Source organism: Haliotis rubra, unplaced genomic scaffold (genome assembly GCF_003918875.1).
Source record: "Haliotis rubra isolate DU_JTF1 unplaced genomic scaffold, ASM391887v1 Scf925, whole genome shotgun sequence".
Taxonomy (NCBI): domain Eukaryota; kingdom Metazoa; phylum Mollusca; class Gastropoda; order Lepetellida; family Haliotidae; genus Haliotis; species Haliotis rubra.
This window is the reverse complement of record NW_025767663.1, coordinates 92,577-114,359: the sequence shown is the minus strand read 5'-3', so window position 1 is coordinate 114,359 and position 21,783 is coordinate 92,577. Positions and strand designations below refer to the sequence as shown.

The 21,783-nt window shown below is 38.6% G+C and overlaps 1 protein-coding gene across 1 annotated transcript; it reads right to left on the bottom strand.

Annotated features, from left to right (window-relative positions):
- Positions 1–7,153: 7,153 nt before the first annotated feature.
- LOC124264460 (putative transcription factor p65 homolog) lies at positions 7,154–21,380 on the bottom strand. The gene is made up of 12 exons (XM_046699202.1): positions 21,277–21,380; positions 19,497–19,616; positions 16,867–17,132; positions 16,402–16,553; positions 15,697–15,788; positions 14,933–15,067; positions 14,018–14,116; positions 13,251–13,342; positions 12,700–12,838; positions 12,208–12,276; positions 11,686–11,781; positions 7,154–10,242 (listed from the first exon to the last, which is right to left on the bottom strand). Exons 1-12 carry the CDS (start codon positions 21,293–21,295, stop codon positions 9,764–9,766), a joined length of 1,758 nt encoding a protein of 585 aa, XP_046555158.1. The 5' UTR covers positions 21,296–21,380; the 3' UTR covers positions 7,154–9,763.
- Positions 21,381–21,783: the final 403 nt, after the last annotated feature.

The window sequence follows — 21,783 nt, the reverse complement described above, 5'->3', positions numbered from 1 at the left end:
TCTGTTGCTCCAAGTTGATACTACTGATTTGTATGAGATTGCACCTCTACAATTCTGTGTATATAATGTATGAATGTGTATGGTTCTACTTTCATGTATAAACATATATATACACCTGGAAAAAAGTATCGCATATATAAACACCTGGAAAAAGTATAACAAAACCATGAAACAATTTGTTGGTGTATATGGCTCGCCCTAAAGCATATAACATATTATTTCACAGACTGATGCATGGTTTATATGATATGTATCTAATTACAGTCATATGGTCATCTGAATATCCGGTGGAAGCATTGTGTTTACCAAACTTATTCCATTATATTAATAATTATGTTAAATGTGAACATATTATGCCATTATTAACTTTGTGGGTAGCATGTTCTTCAAAAAAATTATAAAACGCCAACACAAATTGCCCAATCACATATTGCACTTTTCTTTAATGAAAACCTGTGTCTGTGATTGTGTTTTAGTTCAATTGCTTGTGGGTAAGAGAAAACACTAAAGTACTGTCGGAAATGCTAGAAAAATGCTTTTTGACTTATATTTAAAATTCAGAGGTATTACAGTAACTTAAATAACAAATATCACTGTAAGAAACATCTACCTAATGTAGACCGAGGGAATAAATTTTGAGACATGCCCTAAAATGTGTTTTTACTGATGAAAATACCAAAAACTTAGAAAAATAAGGGGTAGTGGGACTTTATTTGATACAAACATTAACTGCCTGTGTTACGTCATCAGCTTGCACGGTATCGACAGGTGAAATTGACACCTGAGCACACGCTCGGGCGAGGGGTGATCTCAATAGATGTTTTCTTCAAAATGTTGAATGTGTACGTATAGTATACGTATTGGTTATGTAAGGGATCATTTGTGTATGTGTGTTTGTTTTGACATAAACATACGAATTACTGTACATTGGAAAGAATCCTCTCACTTGTGTTATCTTATCGATTGATTGTAGAAATGTGCAACGTTTTAATAAATGTTTTGCATGTCAACAGTATATTTCATTGCAAAAATATGGATGTAATTCGGTCAGTTTATTCTAGTTGTGAACATTGGCCAAAGATTTAACGAAGTCACTGGTGTAGCTTCTTTATAATATATATATTCTTCTTCACATAAAGTTTGTAGACCGCCCGTCTAAGTACTCCCTTGTCAAAGTTGTCAAGGATGGTTTTACGGTCCCTGTCTTGTCTGATTTGTTTTGCTTTTGAGACGGTCCCTGTTTTGTCTGATTTGTTTACAATATTGTAAACTTGTTGGTAAGACATACCAACAGCTCTACAAGTTCTGTAATAAACCCTTTCTAAACTAATAAAAGGTTTACCTCTGTCTTTTTCAAGCACAAAAATACTTATAAACCTTTGCAACAATTGACTGCAAATAGTTGGCCATAGTGAACGCTGTGATAAAGATGTGCATGCATGACGGGAAACTTATTTATCAAGACTTAACATTTATATTAATATTTCTTCAATAAAGAAACGATAATTAAGTAAAGTAACACAAACATTCAACATTTATTTGTTAAAGAAAAACGTTGATTCATATTTTTACACCACCTGTATTATTAGCATAAATGTAAAGACTATTTCAGATTTCTGTTGTTGAACTCTGAAAAAATCTTAAGTTGTTGTTTTGGTACCATATTCTCTCCTGTAAACTGCCCTTTAAATGCATGGGAATGTTAAATCGATTGAAATAAAAATTAGGTACACTATAGGCGAGTTGATATATTGACTACATAGTACATTTATCACCTTTATCAAAGTATTAAAGCTAAAAAGCATTTTTCTAGCATTTCCGACAGTACTTTAGTGACTTTTGTAGTTTTCAGTAAAGTGGTCAGTGATTACGATCAGTACAAAGTGATGTTTGGCTGACAATATGGCTTCATCAGCCCATCCCATGCTATCTGAGGCATGAAGTAATTGTTATTTCTTGTAGCATCTACGCACCATAAAAGATTTATCTTTAGGGTCAGTTTGTTAAGTATCGCTGTCATGGTACAAAGATGGTGTCATGGTTCCTTCAGGGTGGGGGCGGTGGGGTAGCCTAGTGGTTAAAGCGTTGGCTCGGGTTCGAATCCCCACATGGGTACAATGTGTGAAGCCCATTTCTGGTGTCCCCAGCCGTGATGTTGCTGGAATATTGCTAAAAGCGGTGTAAAACCAAACTCAGTCAGTCAGTCAGTCTTTCAGGGTAGTACTTGAAGTTTGACTGTCATGGTTTTTCAGGGTGGTACCTGAAGTTTGACTGTCATGTTCCTTGATGGTGGTACTTTATGTTTGACTGTCATATTTTATTTTATATTGTGAAATAAGAATTCTTTTTTCAGGGTCTAAATGTCAGTTTTAGGGAAATATTTGGCAGATGAACCTATCTTTCATCTATATTGCCTAGACCATAATATGTTGGACCCTGTTTACCAGTGTCGCTGTAAGAATAGTGATATATTATCATAATGTACAAGTGGTTGTGAATGAGGCTTGTTTCTACATAACATGAAGTAATGTTTCTTGTTGAGAAGTATATATTTTGATTCAGTTGCCATGGCCTGATGTCCATTTTACGAATGCTGCTGTTGTTTATGAGATTTTTGTCTAAAAATTGTATTTTTTTTAGATGAACCATTATACAGGCTGAATATTTTATCCAACCTACATTGTATCATATGTATTTTTAATCACATTATTTTAAAAGTTTTTATAATAAAATCATTATTAATGCATTATTGTTCATGTTGTTCCTTGTTATGTGATCATGTCCATTTTACGAATGCTGCTGTTGTTTGTTTATGCGATTTTTGTCTAAAGATTGTATTTTTTTTAGATGAACCATTATACAGGCTGAATATTTTATCCAACCTACATTGTATCATATGTATTTTTAATCACATTATTTTAAAAGTTTTTATAATAAAATCATTATTAATGCAATATTGTTCATGTTGTTCCTTGATATGTGGCTCCTGTAAACTGCCATCCTCGCTCAGCACCACACTTGGGCTCATGGGATAACAATGGGATTTCTTTTCAAAATTCATTTTACGGAAGATGTTTTTTGAAAGGGATGTCAAGATTTGTTGGATACGTCTGTCAAAATGTGCTTCTGTTAACCATCAGTGAATGGGTACCCAGTAGGAAGAACTGTTGAAGATGTATTTTGACAAGTGCAACGAAATACTTTATAAGTATATAACAACTGCATGTAGGCACAGAAATGACCCTTGACACAATGGAATCTGTGAAATTCCACAGATTCTTGAAAATTCTCATCACTGTACATGGTAAACATAAGGGATTTGCATCTCTTAATATTTCAAGATAATCTGGTTTTGCTTTTTAGTCCCAAGAGGGGCCAAAAGGTTTGAACATTTATTCTGTCTAAAAATTGCCTCATGAATAACAAATATTCAGTCTTACAAACCAAAGCCATGGCTTTAGCCCATAAGGGGGCTCTAAAGCGATAACTCAGCATTTGTTTAAGGTAACTGCACTCTTTCAGATGATATTTACCAACTATATATTTTTAACTGTTGAAACAAGTCTTTCATCCAACTTTGTGCTGACATGCCCCCATGTAACTACAATATTATTTAATGTGGAACTAAACCCAGGATTGATTTGGATGACTGAGGATGCTGGAGGTTCATGTTTGATATTTTGACAGATAAACACAAATATTTTATTTGGATTTTCAAGTGCCAGTCATGTAAAGTTTAAACAGAATACATTATGTCAAAATAAGTGACCTAGAGAAAGTGAGTGAGTTTGGTTTTACGCTGCTTTTAGCAATATTCCAGCAATGTCATGGCGGGGGACACCAGAAAATGGGCTTCAAACATTGTACCCATGCGGGGGAATCGAACCCGGGTCTTTGGAGTGACCAGCGAACGCTTTAACCACTAGGCTACCCCACCACTCGACAAATTATTGGCCACAAGTCCTCTCGGGTTATACTACACCAAATCAAAACTTGTACTTTAACAAGCAGTTTTTTAAGGGGTGGGTTCAGTGCAGAATGAATCATCTGACAGCTGTGATTGGATACTTCTGTGACCTCAGTGACCTTGACCTTTCAGCTAATCATATTTTTAGTCAGCTAATGTGTGCAATAAACAATACACTGGTGGTCAAATTTGGTTCTGACCATTAGGGCATTGGGATGTAGAAACAGCCAAAGGTTTCACAGAATTGTTTATGATACTACACATATTGTTTCAATCAGAACTTTGATTGCTGTGGCGTTACTCTGGTGGGAGGGCGGAAGTGGGGTAGTCAACCGTAGTCTAGTGGCTAAAGCGTTCACCCGTCCCGCCGAAGACCCAGGTTCGATTCCCCACATGGGTACAATGTGTGAAGCCCATTTCTGGTGTCCCCCGCCGTGATGTTGCTGGAATTGCGTAAAACTCACTCTTGTGGGAGGTGTGAAAGCATAATCATCTAGAGATGTATTCATGTTAATTCATGTTACATGTAACATGACAATATGGGTCTGGAAGCCTTTTGACGACACTCCATGAAGACCCTTCAATATTTTGTTCCAGCACTGAACATTTACAGAACAGAATGAGTGAGTTTAGTTTTACGCAACATTCAGTAATATTCCAGCGGTCTGTAAATAATCGAGTCTGGACCAGACAATCAAGTGATCAACAGCATGAGCATCAGTCTACACAATTGGGATATGATGACATGTATCAACCAAGTCAGCGAGCCATACCACCCGAACCAGTTAGTCGTCTCTAACGACAAGCATGGGTTACTGAAGATCAATTCTTCACGGGTGAACATTTACAGAAGTACAACAAACGAGATATATAGAAACAAAAATATTTATTAATTAGTGTTTCATGAACTAATACTTATTACTTAGCGTGTAATGAACTCAATGAAATGACCACTTCATGATACTCTGATAAATATGAAAATAATGAGAATGTGCTTTAAGGATATATGATAGCGAAAAATAATGTTTCATAATTATGTATTGACTACAAGCTGGAAAATAATGGTGGAGCATATATCACATCAGTATATACAAAGTTCAATAATACATATTAAAACATCGTCACATGAGCGAAATATTCTCAAGCACGACGTTAAACCCAATTTCACCTCACCTCACATATTAAAACGTAATAGCTATCAACTAATCTTAAGTAACCATTTCCATTGTGAAACCAACTAGCTCCAACATGCCCTAAATGCTTCAACATTAATCAGTGGAAACTTTGGTATCTTGATTTCATAAAAAAAACATCCACAAGCAAATGTGTATGATGTGATTTCTTCAGCATTACAGAGATAGGCAACATGGACATGAGAGAGAGAGAAATCAACTCTAGCATTCTCAATTAAAATATTGAGTATATTTTATCACAAGTACTGCTGACCCATCAGCCATCATAGCTTCAGTTTCGTAGGGACGTCACCACCTTCTCTTATCACAAACTGAATTTCTCTTTCCTATGATCCTGAAATCAACTACCTATCAAATACACTCTTAAGTTTGGATAGTCTACATATCTACATTCAAAGCTGCAGTCTCAATGACCATATATCAACAAATTATATACCATCACTAGTGAATAAACTTTTATCTCTTAGCTGGGAAAGAAGTTTAACTAAATATTGTAAAATTAAAGTATGATTTTATGCCGCTTTTAACAATATTCCAGCAATATCACGCAGGGGACACCAGAAATGGGCTTTACACATTCTACCCATGTTGGGAATCGAACCCAGGCCTTCCACATGACATGCGAACACTTTAACCACTATGCTAATTGAATTGTGATCAACAGATTGTGAGGAAATCATAACGCTTACAAGTGTTCTCAGTTCTGTATGAGACAGCTTGCAACAAGTCAAGAACTAGTAACTTGATCCCATTTTAATACGACAGAACACTGTCTCTACATTGAGCGGCTATTTCAACATGAATCAAAAACAAAGATATCGCAGCAAATAGGCTCTGCGTATATACCAAAACATAATGGCGATGCATTAACACAATTTTCATTTATCTCTTTGTTGACCATGACTATCACTGCGACATACAAATCTATATTTTAATTATGTTCCTAAATTTCATGCGCATAGTGTTTGGAAACGGCTTGTACATAACAGCAGGAAATCATATGTTACAAAGTCATATTGATACATGATTGATATGACCTCCAGATGAATGTTTCTTGACTCAGTACACTTCTACTTAAAACATAGCAGCCATGTCTCCGGTGATGGGGTAACCTTGACCTTGGGAATCACTGTTTGGTACCATGATGTATTTGATATGTACCCTGTTTGGTGTTTTGTTGTCTTAAGTACCCAGCTCACAAAATGATGACCAAGGATTCTTTTAAAGTTTCAAAACAAAATGAAATGTCCTAAACATATTGCACTGAACACCAACAGGAAATAAGGGTAGAGTGCACAAGGTACAAAATCGTTTTGACAGGCGTAACTTGATTATTCAGAGTGAGTGAGTGACTTCAGTGCCGATTAGAACTGTACAGTTATATCATGGCAGGTCATCTCATCGGAAGAGGGAAGCCTGAGTGATGCAATGAAGCAGAGAAACTTATCAAAATGATATAAAAAATGTTCCTCATCGTTCAAACCATCTAGTCATCAGTATAATCTTTTCTGTTTTCCTTTAATGAGCAGCTACACTAAATCTTTTGAACCCATTGAAACTTTCAATGTAAAAATATGACCTATTACATAATATACTTACTAAATGAATGGAAATTTTACTGGTTCAGGGTGAGGTTTGTGGATCAAGTTGAAGATTGCATACTACTAATTCAAACATGGCTGTCTAGTTTGGGCATTCCTTAAATCCAGACCATTCTGATATTCACAAATACAAAATTTAAACCAGACAATACCAGAAATTATTGTTTGCCCTAAAAGTAGATTACTTGCACTTTTCAAGATGACAATCATAAGGACATGACCATAATGATGTCGATGGGAATAATATTATATAACTTAATTTCCTCATGTGAATTCAAATGGAAATAGCCAGACAAAACGTTTGTTCACTTCATTCTGCTACAAATATGGCAACCATCACTTATATTCCCAATAGTAATAATTGATCGTCAAACACATCCACTACAAACATATCTCCGTAAATGCTTTATTCTGATAGGAAGCTAAAGATGACACAACATAAAGAATAACACACTTCCTGCAGATATCTAGAAAGTAGACTGTATGTAATGTTTTACATAAACAAAGAGATTCACCAAGTAACACATCAGCTTGTTTTCATCACCCATCTTTCTCAAATCAATTTTCAGGATCCTCTAAAGACTTGAGGAATTGTCATGATGCTAGTTTCTTGTGAGCTTGCCATGATGCTATCTGGAAACAATCTTATAAGTTATAAACACGTTGGGAAAATCACAATCTACTGAAATCAAATCCTTCACTGCGACAGTGAACCCCCCTGCATGAAGAAATGACAAATTGATATGAGTTCGGCAGTTGATGGTGGAGCTTGCCATGAAGTGTCTTTCGGTTCTCAAGCCAAACAGATGTGTCTTTTTAAACAATTTGGTTTCATTTCATTACCACGAAATTTACATCTGTATAAGAAAACTGTCACAGAACCTAGTTTCGGATGCAGGTCCCATGGAGAAGAGATGGAGATGACAAGGATTTTTAAACATTATCAGAAGAGTTTGTTTATGTTTGATTCTGAGATACAGAAATTGAGGGCTGTTACGAATCCATAATGACGCGAATAAGATACACGTCATGAATATTGGGTAACGAATACAACAAGTCAGCAGCTGACGTCCCATTCATTATATCCAGTTAAACAATCAGAAAATAATTATTTGATATGTTTCGGCAATTTTGACAGTGTAAATCTATCATGAGAACGACCCGTGATCTCATAACTGACAAACTGAATATGAGTGTGTTGGCTATTATTCAACCTGGTTTAGTGAGCGAGTTTTGGTTTTACGCCACTTTAAGCAAAATTCCAGCAATATCACGGCAGGGGACACCAGAAATGGGCTTCACACACTGTACCCATGTGGGAAATCGAACCCAGGTCTTTGGCGACAAGCGAACTCTTTAACCACAGCCCCCAACCTGGTTTAGATATATTACATTTTCCACATCCTGTTTTGATAAATAACACCTAAATTCAAGTAAAACAAATGCTTTAAAACACTCACACATATGTAAATTGTAGTGACGGCGAATAACAAATTGAATTCAAGAAGGGAAAAAGATCAATTCAGTGAACACATGAAGCAAAACAGCCCTATTAGCAACCTGTTGCCACCTCATGCAGACACTTCAGAAGCCTGCCACTGATTGGCTGATCAGAAAGTTCACCTTACACGACTTTCCAGCTAGGATTTGCCAGATCTTCACACAGGGAGGTATTGTATCAGTCAAAACCCTGATTATAATCATACTGGGAGACATATCACCTAAAATATACTAAATACTCAGCATTAACAGCATCCTGGACCAGGGTCCTGATCCACAAAGTGATTGTAATGTTACCATAGGCTTTACGAATGACGTAGAGCTGCGAACACTTTGTGAATCGGGACCCAGTATTGTAGGAACTCTTGATGCTGTATGAAAGATGGCACTTACTATGCCAAGCATGTTTCAGCAATGAACATTAACATGATGTAAGTTAAACAAACAGTGATATATTCATGATATCATAGCACTTAATGAACAGTTCATGAATTCAGCACAAACATGTACAGTTCTACCATGGATCAGTTCATCTCTATACAATGCAACAGTCTTGTGTCAATGCTAAAATACAGCCAGATTAACATAGTAGGCTTAAAGCCTGAATCAATCACACTAGAAATAGAAGAGAAATATATCTACAGTGTTTGAAATTAAGAGGGGCAGTTGGGTTCTTGGGGATGCCACAATAGTACTTATTATTATTATAGGATATTCATATAGCGCACATACCCATGCAACTAGTGCATGCTTAAGGCGCTGGTATTTTTTTTCCCTCAATCACTGGATGTCAGTCTCAATGGCAGATCGTACTATCAATCTCAACTCCGTGGGGTGTATACAACTCTTGCAGCCACTAGGCTTTATTGTGGCTTTCTCATCCTTACGAGGTACTTGTAGGACTCACTGATTCTTAAGCTTGCAACAAAGACTCCCGCTTAATTTCAAACACTGTACAACAGAAAAACAACAGCACAGACACATTTTAAAAACACATCTGTAAATGATTTCTGAATTGTATGTACAAATCTTAGATAATGTTGAAAACATTTGTAAAAAACATCTTTGAAAGGAGTAAAAAACACATATGTTTTGGGTGTAGAGGAGGGCTCTCTTATTCTGTTTCTACATAGGAGACAAATAGCATGTCAGTATTTAGTTCATACATGGCATGTACCACAAACAGCCTTTTCATTTTCAGATTTCCTTGCATCCGAACAGGGCCTGGATGAAATCTCATCTGCTTGCTGGTCAGCAACTTTTGGTCTTTTACTATAAAGACAAAAACAACCTTAACAATAATTCGGATGCATATAAACAGTGGGATTCTGAAGGTCAACAAAATGTTCAAAATTTCATCCATCTTGCTGGCAGTGTATATGAATCCATTTCAGAAAAAAGACACAGTATTCACGTTTATTTCACACTAAACGGATACCAATGCACCTTGATGTACACAAAGTCCGCTGTATAAAACAAAATGTCCACACACTGTTCTGTCTTCAAGAGTTCTCACTTAGCCCCTGTAAACTCTCTTGCGTGGCTGCAAACGATCCAGGATGAGTCATTGCCTGGACGTTGCTCGATACACTCTCCATCGCAGCAACGTTTGGGTCGTATGTTTCGTCAAGCAGGTCAGCCGACAGGGCATCATTGCTACCTCCTTGTGCGTCCTGGAGATAGGCGTGAAGTAACTCCATGTCGATGGTTTCAGGGTTAATGTTGATCTGGCCTCCTTCAATTATGATGTTCTGCTGCTGCTGCTGGTTCTGTACAACCGAGCTGTCAATTACATTCCCCGTGTGGTCGATCCTCAAGTGCTGAAACTGGGGGTTGGCCGCAGTGGATGCTGTGTTGGAGACGGTCATGCTTCCCATGGCAGTGTTGTCTGCTGTGCGGATGTTCATCGTGGGCATGCCTGTCATGCTCCCAGCTGTTGCACTGGCGCCGGTGTTGGTGAAGGAGTATCTGGGTAGTTCGTCTGGAAACAGTGAGAAGAAGATCATGGTGAGTTGAGTGAGCAAGTGAGTTTAGTTTTACGCCACTTTTACCAATATTCCAGCAATATCACAGCGGGGACACCAGAAATGGGCTTCACACATTGTACCCATGTGAGGAATCAAACCTGGGTCTTCAGCGTGACTAGCGAACGCTTTAACCACTAGGCTACCACACCGTCCCCAGGGTGATCTGAGACCGTATTGGTTTGTCTACTGTCACATGGTGACAGAACACTTGGTGGATCTTGTCTTGGACTTAGACTCTTGGTGGTACTGTTCTTACGCTTAGGAATTAGTCAGTTGGGTATCATGTCACTTTTAGGAATATTTCAGTAATATCACTGCAGGGGACACAATAAAAGGGCTACACACATTGTACTCATTTAGGGAATCAAACCCACTCCTCGGCTTGACGAGCAAACACCATAACCACAAGGTTAACCCACCTTTCACATTCAAGACTGAACGATCCTCCATCACTAACTTGTCACCAAGCGTCATACACCTCTAACACCATCATGGATAAACACCTTCTCATCAATCATCACATAAAATCATCTACCATCACACTGTTTGGTCCAACTTCAAGGGATTCAAGTGTTCCACTACCATTCGAAAGGGAAAGGGAGATAAACAACAGATCATGAGTCAGGATATGTCAAAATAGGAGAGTTTGCCTCTAAATGAGCCATTGCAAGATGTGTTGTCTTTTTCAACATTTGTTAACAAATGACAAAAGCCAACCAAGCGTTTTACTTGCCAGACACTGTGACAAAGCTCCACACAGCCATACATAATTCTTTGTTCAATAATAAAAGAGTAAACAAACATCTTGTACATTATGATGGAGCTTGCTCTCTTCCTTGTAAGCAAAACCTCAATCAGTTTATCATGCAACATCCGTTTCTGTTCAATCAATCAATCCCATCCATCCAACCAGCAAATCAATCCAACCAATCAATCAACCATCCAATCAATCAACCAATCCAACCAACCAGCAAAACCAATCAATCATCCAACCAAAATCAAACAACCAGCAAATAAATCAACAACCAATCAACCAACCAACCATCCAACCAGCAAATCAATCAACAACCAATCAACCATCCAATCTACCAACCAATCAACCATCCAATCTACCAACCAATCAACCATCCAACCAACCAGCAAATCAATCAACAACCAATCAACCATCCAACCAACCAACCAATAAATCAATCCAACCAACCAGCAAATCAATCAACAACCAATCAACCAACCAACCAACTCAATTGCCTTCACCACTAATGTCATTTCTTCAATCACTGCAGGAACAAAGCAACTCTCCCATGAACCACAATATCAGCCATGACACATCGCTTCAACACTTCATCCATCAACACTTCATCCATCCCACTTCCACCCAGCATCAACTGTCTGTGTACCTTGCATCATTGGCTCTCCTTCCTGTTTGATCCTGCGATTGGCTCTCAGTTTCGTACGCAAGCCTTCTTTGACTGTGGCATTTCCTCGCTCACTCACTGAAGAACAGAAGTAACTTTCAGCATAAACTGTGTTTGAAAAACTAAAGGAAACTTGGTACTTCATTGCTGTCTGATGCAAATACTGTTAGTTTGTTGTTTAACGCAGCATCCAGCAATATTCCAGCTACATGGCAGCAGTCCGGACAAGACGATACAGTGATCAACAGCATGAACATCGATCTACGTAATTTGGACACAACATGTGGTCACATGACACTTGATCCCACTGGTCCCTCTTACAACAAGCATGGGTTGCTAAAGATCTTCACTGGTCGCAAATACAGTTAACTCATGTTATAACAAACTCAAAGGGATCACTAATACTAGTGAGTGAGTGAGTATTACGAAAATTGTTAAAGATAATTCACATTTTCCGCAACACCAAGGTCGATATTATACAAGGTGATTTGGTCAGTGACTTACCTGAACCACCCCAGTTCTGAACAAAATGTGCTGCTTTGCGCTTCCTCTTCTCTTCAATTCTATCTGGATCTGCAATATTTCAATGTTATTAATAACCAGCGCAAGCAATTTTATGGAAAAATGAAAAAGATTTCTGTAGCCACTTGTCACTCAGAATCAATATTTTACATTTTTCGTATGAAGCTATAAATGTCTGCAATATTGACACAACTTTATGGATAACAACTTCATTTATTTCATGCATGTGACGTTTCGATACAGATTCTTGTACCTTTGTCAAGCAGGAATTGAGAAGTACAAGAATCTGTATCCAAACATCGCACTAACGAAATATAAGAAGCTGTTATCAATAAAGTTTGTTAAATATTGTACGTCCTAACTTCTAAAATGCCGCTCAAAGAAGTTATAAATGACTGCTAAAGATAACAGCTTCATGCAGAAAACGAATGTCATGCAGAAGACATGGAACCAGTGATGGATTCCACAACTTACCAGGATCCTCGGGCATGTAAGTGAATGGAATCGATTCTGATGTCTCATTGTCAGACGGTCGTTTCAGCTGCATAAGCACGTCTACGGGTTGCTGTATGAATGCCTCTTTGTAAGGTGGGGTCTTGAACACAACAGCAAACTGAAACATAGCACAAGGGAAAGATAATTAACACCTGTCTGGGAACACAAGCACAGTGCCCCTCCCCATGTACATCTGTCTGTGAACACCTACAGTGACTAATTCCGCACATGTGTACAATGTATGAAACCCAGTTCTGGTGTCCTCCGCCGTGATATTGCTGGAATATTGCTAAAAGCAGCGTAAAAACTAAACTCACTCACTCACTACAGTGACTAATGGGAATGGATGGTCAGACTCGCTGACTTGGTTGACACATGTCATCATATCCCAATTACGTAGATTAGTGCTCATGCTGTTGATCACTGGATTGTCTGGTCCAGACTCGATTATTTATAGACCACCTCCATATAGCTGGAATATTGCTGAGTGCACTGTTATACAACAAATCAACCAACCAAAGCACACCAACCTGTCTATGCACGTCCCCCTGTCCAAAATCACCAAATTCTTCCCACATGCAACCAGCAGCTGTGTCTTTATAGAATCGGACTTGGATATCATCTGAAACCAACACAAACATTCCTATACACACTGAAATGTTACATTATTACTGACAATAAGAAACACACAGTCCTGATTAATAAGCATCAACCACATAACCGACTGCCCCCGTGGTGTAGTGGTTAGAGCGTCCGCCCGGAGAGCGGAAGGTCGCGGGTTCGATCCCCGACCGCGTCATACCAAAAGACGTTACAATATGGTACTCGTTGGTCCCTGCCTGGCGCTCGGCATTAATGGGTACAACAAGGACTGGTTGTCTCGGAGTCAGTATAATGTGTCTGAGTGGGGTATTCATGCTTCACTGCGGCATGGTATCTCAGTGGGCTAGCACTATAAAACCAGCTTCAGTCTGGGCTAGTACAAGCAGGCGCACATACACATACACATGCATGCACGTCGTCATATGAGCGAAATATTCTCAAGCACGACGTTAAACCCAATTTCACCTCACCTCACATCAACCACACTTCAATTAATAGCTGACACATTTAACAAGTACTGATATACTTCCTGAGCTGGCTGAGTGGCTTAAGTTGCGTTCTGGCAATAATAGATGTGATCATGTGACTCGGAGTGGGGTTCGAGTCCCAGATGGGACTCAACCTAACACAATTGTTACTGAGAAAGCGTGATCCTAAGTATAACATGTTACATAATATCTTTGACAATCATTACCTTTGTTAACTTTTTCACACAGGAGGAAGATCTCATCGCCACCTTTCGCCTTCCCCGAACTGCGATCAACGCGGCATATTGTCAGCTCGTTGACAGACTCTTTGAAAAAGAAAGAAGGAAATTATATTATTCATCAAGTGTTCATCATGTATCCTATTTTCCTTACCTCAAATGTACCCATGTAGGGAATGGACGAGCGTGACGAGCGGACACTTTAACCATTAGGCTACCCCACCGCCCCAGGGACACAAGAAATGAGTGAGTTGAGTTTTATGCCGCACTCAGCAATATTCCAGCTATATGGCAGCGGTCTGTAAATAATCGAGTCTGGACCAGACAATCCAGTGATCAACAGCATGGGCATTGATCTGCATAAATTGGGAACCGATGACGTGTCAACCAAGTCAGCGAGCCTTACCACCTGATTCCGTTAGTTGCCTCACTAGAAATAAATTTCACAGATTGTAAAAAAATGATTGCAGTTGAACCTGAATGTATTGTGGTATAAATTTGTACAGACAAACCTATACACATCAGGGTGAAATAGGATTCAAACCCATGATCATAATTTTCTGGTATGTCTAACGGACACCACTCAATCACAACAAATCTAGTTGGGATCTTTTGATTTAAACTTGTCATTTTCTAAAGCCCATTCACCCCACTTCTTTTGTTTGAAGGTGATGTTATTCTAACTATCAGGGCAGTTGGGTAGGCTAGTGGTTAAAGTGTTCACTCTTCACACCAAAGACAAGGGTTCGATTTCCGACATGGGTACAATATAGGAAGCCCACTTCTGGTGTCCCCCACCATGATATTGCTGGAATATTGCTTAAAATAGCATAAAACCATACTCACTCACTCATTCACTTAATATCCCTTATGGTAGCATGTGCAACTACTTAGCAAACTTACTTTTATCATGGATGAGTTGTGACACCACAGGGGGGACAACTCTGGTAATCTTTCCACTTGCATCAGGCAGGAAGACTTGGAAACACAGACGGACCACATTCAGATCAATCTGACCTATGCCATGATTGAAGCCAGCTGCAATACAACACGAAATTAAAAGAACTCAGTCGGGAACTCATTCCCCAAACTGGAAAGGAAGTGTTTCACTTCAGCATGTGCAATCAAGAGTACATGTAACTGACATTTCTATCCTCAAGGATCTTGAGAACTAGCTTACATTCATACCATAGTCCAACTGCTGTCATGCAGTCAGGACCTGGATAAGAACAAATCCCCATCCATTGGTTTTGTTAACTGAACTCACTTTTTGAAATCTCCATCTGCCCAAATGCCTGAGACGGTCAGGCATGACAAAATTTTAAGCTTCCTGAAGGATGGACAGGTTAATAATTGATCAATAATATCTTCAGACTTCACCCCCAAAGACATTATTTTAAGTTTACATGTCATGTGTATTTGTTACGAAACTTTGATACGGTTCCAATATGTCAAAGGTTATCAGATTGAGGAAGTTATGCATTGAAAGAGGCTCACCAAACATACCTCTTGTTCTGTTTTATTCAAATAAAGAATACTTTTATGCAATTGTGATGGGAATGGTTGGTTTTCTGTAGGTCAAAAGAGTTATCAGCCTTGTAGTCTGATAGAAATTTTTCAGAAGTTTCATAAAATGTCATCATCACCAAGCCATTTGATTTACTCACTCTGAAAAGGGTCCACATTAATTTCTTTTCTCTGTTTTAAACTGTTTTCAACGTCTTTCTTCTTGGCACACTGAATGCCCAGATGAGGAAATCTGAAAACGAACATCAATTGAAAACTCTGAGATCAGTAGGTGAAAATAGGTCTTAAAGTCTTTGCCTTGCATTTAGAAGGGTGAGTGTGAGTGAGTTTAGTTTAGCGCCACACTCACCAATATTCCAGCTATATGGCGGCGGTCTGTAAATAATTGAGTCTGGACAAGACAATCCAGTGATCAACAGCATGAGCATTGATCTGCGCAATTGGGAACCGATGACATGTGTCAACCAAGTCAGCGAGCCTGGCCACCCGATCCCGTTAGTCGCCTCTTAGGACAAGCATGGGTTACCCGGACCTTCACAGGTGTGCATTTAGAAGGGAGAAATTTGTGGATGTGAACTTCTGTAATATGTTTCAGAGTGAGGTGGTGTGTTTGCCTAATGGCCAAATCGTTTGCTCGTCATGCTGAAGACTGGGTACAATGTGTGAAGCCCATTTCTCTGGTGTCCCCTGCCATGATATTTCTGGAATATTGCTAAAAGCGGCGTAAAATCATACTCACTCACTCACTCACTATTCTTTAAGGGGTTTGACTTATTGTTAAGCAAAACAAATGAAACATGATATATTCGCTTTCCAGACATTCCTCAAGTTTATTATCAACTTACGTTATCGTGTCCGTGTCCTTGACCTTTACTGTGCATACGCCTTTCTTACAATCTTTCCCCACAAGAGAATGTGGGTGTGGCTTACAGTGTGGGAGAGCATCTCTGGTCACACACGAGACTACTACTATAGCTGGGCCCTTATAATTACGTATCTGAAATCAAAGCGATACAAAATGTCATTTTGGAAATGTCATGGTTACAAGAAACATGAACATTCGAAGATTCATCTTTCCCTCCTGGCTGAAGCATGTTAATCTCATTACATGCAGTCCAGTCTTGATAAGACAATTCATGCAACGACATTGAACAAAGATTGTAACTATTGTACGTGTCTCTCAGCCTAAACATACACTCCACACGCAGTATATTTTTCAGAGGATCCATTCTAGCCCCTAATCCACAGATAAAGTCTTCAAAGTAGCACGAGAGCTAGCTCAATGAGGTGTTACTCAAACAGGTGCTCACCTTTATAGTGGGGAAAGTCTTTCTCTCAGATGAGCTGTGTTCCCCTGGTATGCTGCCAGCAGATCGTCCCTCACACTCGTATCGGAACCGCAGTCCACGTGACTGGGGCTGCTCGACTATTTCCATATATGGCTGGTTGCTTGAGCGAGCAGGTGCTTGCTGAGGTGCTGGTTCTGAGGTGAGAGCAGCACTAGAAAACATCGGTGACTGCACCTGACGGATCATGCCACCCTGTACTCCGGTCTGGACTTGTGACGAAACCTGACCTGGAACATGTGGAAAAGTGGCAAGGATTTATAGCTAATGTTTGAACATGTGGAATAGTGGCAAGGATTTATAGCTAATGTTTGACCATGTGGAAAAGTGGCAAGGATTTATACTATAGCTAATGTTTCACCATGTGTAATAGTGGCAAGGATTTATAGCTAATGTTTGAACATGCGGAATAGTGGCAAGGATTTATAGCTAATGTTTGAACATGCGGAATAGTGGCAAGGATTTATACTATAGCTAATGTTTGACCATGTGTAATAGTGGCAAGGATTTATCATAAATGTTTAAACATGTCGCATAGTGGCAAGGATTTATTGCAAGCGTTTGTACATATGGAATAGTGGCAAGTATTTATCACAAGTGTTTGAACATGTCGCATAGTGGCAAGGATTTATTGCAAATGTTTTAATATTTATCACAAATGTTTGTACATATGGAATAGTGGCAAGGATTTATCACAATTGTTTGAACATGTCGCATAGTGGCAAGAATGTATTGCAAATGTTTGTACATATCGAATAGTGGCAAGGATTTATGACAAATGTTTGTACATATGGAATAGTGGCATGGATTTATCACAAACGTTTGAACTTGTGTAATAATGGCAAATATTTAGCACTCATATCTGTACATGTCGATTGGCTGCAAGGATTTATCGCAAATGTTTGAACATGTGCACAAATGGTCCAACGAATCCATACACAATGATGGTGATAGTTTGATTTCTTGCAACAAGAACAAATGTAACACATGTTTGTGATTAAATTTTCTCAGTAAAGTACAGATTTTAGTATTTATATTGGGTTGAGTCCCATCCAGGATTCGAACCCACACCCTCAGACAACTTAGACATCCATGTTACACATACTCACTGCTAAATGCAGAGCTCCAGATAGTTGTCATGTGAAGCGCCAACGTGTACTATTACTCCGTTACGTTACGTTTTCATTCTTGCTCTGTTGTACATGTAGCTCATGTGGGTACTGTACCCACTGTATTTTCTTGGAGAGGGTATTATGAATGTTGAGTGTGTATTTCATTTTCCGTTACCCACTGCTTTCAAATATGTGTGTATTTCAGTCATTTGACTCACCTAAGTATTACGTCATTGAGTAAGTTTACTAAGCAGGTATGTTCTGCCTTATGTCATACCTAATCAAAACTAACTAAAATATAATGAAAATGATTTCATAAAAATCACTCATCCTATACTGACAGTACAACACTTGTCCTATACTAACAGTACAACTTGATAGCAATCGATGTCTTTTTCATTACGCAAGTGATTTTTATAAATATATTCTGTACGCATTTGTTTTAAACTTTTTGCGTATCTAACATTTTAAATGCATTTTAATTGGCACGCAACAGTTATTTTTTCAATGCGTAATTGGAAGTTTTCTATGCGTATTTTACCCAGATACGCAGCTTATCTGGTCATCTGTAATTGTTATGATGCATCCCTGATAGTGATATGTTACAAGCAATAGTTCTGCTATGTTCATGATATCCTGTCACTAATGTTCTGGGCTTAGATTTTCAAAATGATCTTAGCCCTAAAATATTGTACAGTTATCATAGAAAAATTGTGGACTGTCGCAGCAAATTTTCGAAACTATTGCAGCCCTAAGATGTCGTGTACAAGGACAGTCAGCTAAATTATGTATATTATGACATCATTCTCATAAAACAATCTCTAAGCATGACAGAGCAACTGCTACAGCAACCAAACCATACTGCAGGGTTTTACACGACGCACAAATGTGAGTCCTGTATACACAAATGTAGAGAATGGACGCAGAAAGAAAAATTCACTGCTCCCTGAGGGACGCACAATATTATTCATTGTACCGACACATCTATGACTTTGCTAAGTGTTTGGTTGTTTCTTTCAGAGCAGTTACCTGCATCATCTAATCCACCAGTCCATATGATCAACGATTCATTCCAGACTCTAAGGAAATTATCAAAACATACAGTTCTCTACACCGTCACTTCATTGGACCTTCATATTGAGTGAGTGAGTGAGTTTAGTTTTACGCTGCACTCACCAATATTCCAGCTATATGGCGGCGGTCTGTAAATAATCGAGTCATGGGACAATCCAGTGATCAACAGCATGAGCATCGATCTGCGCAATTGGGAACCGATGACATGTGTCAACCAAGTCAGCGAGCCTGACCACCCGATCCCGTTAGTTCCCTCTTACAACAAGCATGGGTTACTAAAGATCAATATTCTAACCCGGACCTTCACAGGCAACCTTCATATTGACTGCAAGGACCCTTAAAACTAATAATTGAGGGTCCCCAGGACCCCTAATGTTTTAGAATCTAGGTAAAACCCTGCATGCTAACCATTCATTTCTTGAGTGGCCTGGACTGGTTGTTCTTCGGGTAATCCAAAGTTAGCGTGAATATATCTCTCGAGCTCGCCACTTGGCAGCTGCACAGCAGACAGGTCATCCAAGTTGAAATCTGAAGAAAGACACAGTCTAATGACAGCAGTCTCAAAATAGTTTAAAGTTTCTGAACACAGGCATATTTTTTTCCTCTAAGCTATGTTATCATGTGTTACCCTGTTAATCTCTGTGTTAAAGTACTGAAATGAGTGAGTTAGTATGGCTTTACGCTGTTTTTAGCAATATTCGAGCAATATCATGGCGGGAGACACCAGAAATGGACTTCACACATTGTACCCATGTGTGGAATCGAACCCGAGTCTTCGGTGTGATGACTGAATGCTCTAACCACTAGGCTACCCCACCGTCCCTAGGACTGAAATGATGTAAACATTACGTCTTAACTAGTCCTATTCAATAGTGTAAACATTCCTGTTAAAGCTGTACAAAACTATATTCTATTTAAATAGATTTCACTAATTCACATTCATGTGTTTGAGGTAACAGTTGATTTCATGTATTGATAATGATATAGTACAAGTAATCATTCAGTACCTTTGAAAAGAAGAGGATGGAATATGCTACTTAAGCTAATTTTTTTTCAATACCACTTTTTTGTCAAGAAAACGTGTTTGAGTCAGTCAGTAATATCAGTTGTTGAGGTACTAGCACCTGTGCTCAAAATTTGCATTGAAATATATAAGAACTTGAGTTCATATGTTAATCTTGTCTTTGAGGTCATAACCAATAAAGTTACTTCAGCTTTATGGGTTTTTTGAATGATTATAATGATTATGAAGTCAGGTGATATTGGGTCTTGTTCAGGTTATTGCACTTTTACAGCATCATAAAAGTACATGTCAGGCAAGTATAAATATCATGCTGTCATGTCAAGTCCTGGAGATCCTGCTCCAAGAGATACCTTCACCAAGTTGATGCTTTATGAATACAATCAATCATCTCTTGGATGCCTAGCCAATACTAACTATATGGACTGTACTCGGTTGACAAGAATATCATGATATCAAAACACAGAACAATTTCAGGTCATATTCACATTTAAAAGTCCATTTACATCATTAAGAAATGTGTTGAAATGTATTAAAATGCTTTATGCTTACCACACCCAAAAATATTTATACCATGTTCATAAATAGAGACAGTGCATAAGTCGGAAATGTGTGCCTGATGTGGCAGTATTTCAGTTGTCAATATATGTACAAACTGACATCTTGGCCACAGAACTTAAAAATAAAATATAAGTTTTGTAACCTGAAGTAGCAACAATTACCACTTGCAAGGCGAATCGTTGTCGTTGCAGCCACTGTCAACGTCAAAGTCGTGGATTATTTGCATTATAAATTGTCCAGTGTCTATTAGCTTGATGCTGATGCTGAAGCTAAATCGAAAATACGTAATATACTCCAATCACAATCACCTATTCGCTTAAAATATAGCTTATCATCCATAAATTATACACGAGTCTTCTTCCATATTACACAGCGCACCTTATAGTAACGGCAGAGTTAAATCATGTCCTACCAATGTTTTGCACCGCCACTTCGTACTCGGCCATGCAGGCGTGATCTTGGTTATATGGCTGTCAACAAATATGGCGTCCTGATGAAGCGGTTGACGGAAATCGAGTATATTGCACGATAGCTCGCACATTACAAGCCCCATGATTTCCTAAATGTCACAGTTGGGTGTTGCAGTAGACATAAATTTGTACCTACCTGAGCTGAGAGTCGTCATTGTTGACAAGTTAGTGGTAGACCACTACTCGTGGTGTACTAGTACTCTAAATATGCTCACAACCTTCCTGATAATTCCAGGAGAAGTCATATGCTATAAATAGATTTCGGGGAATTACCAAGCAGACTAACGATTTTGATTGGTTAATTTCATATCCCAGCGTACATTGCAGCTAATCTAAAATATTGCCTGGGTTTATGAATCGGAAATTCTCGCTCAGTGCCATACAAAATGTCCCTTTTGCTCAGCCATATGACACATTTGAAAGTTTTCTCGTTTATTTTTAGCAAAACCATCAGACACGATTATTTACAATTGATGGAAATTCGACTGCTCAAAATAGCTCACAGCCATAATGCAACAAATTCGATCAGTGAAAATATCAAATACTGTGGTGAAATATTTATTCGTTTGTTTGGATCAATATAGTGTCAAATTTGGAGATTTGAAATTTCTTTTGTAAATATTGTTTTACATTACACATAAGA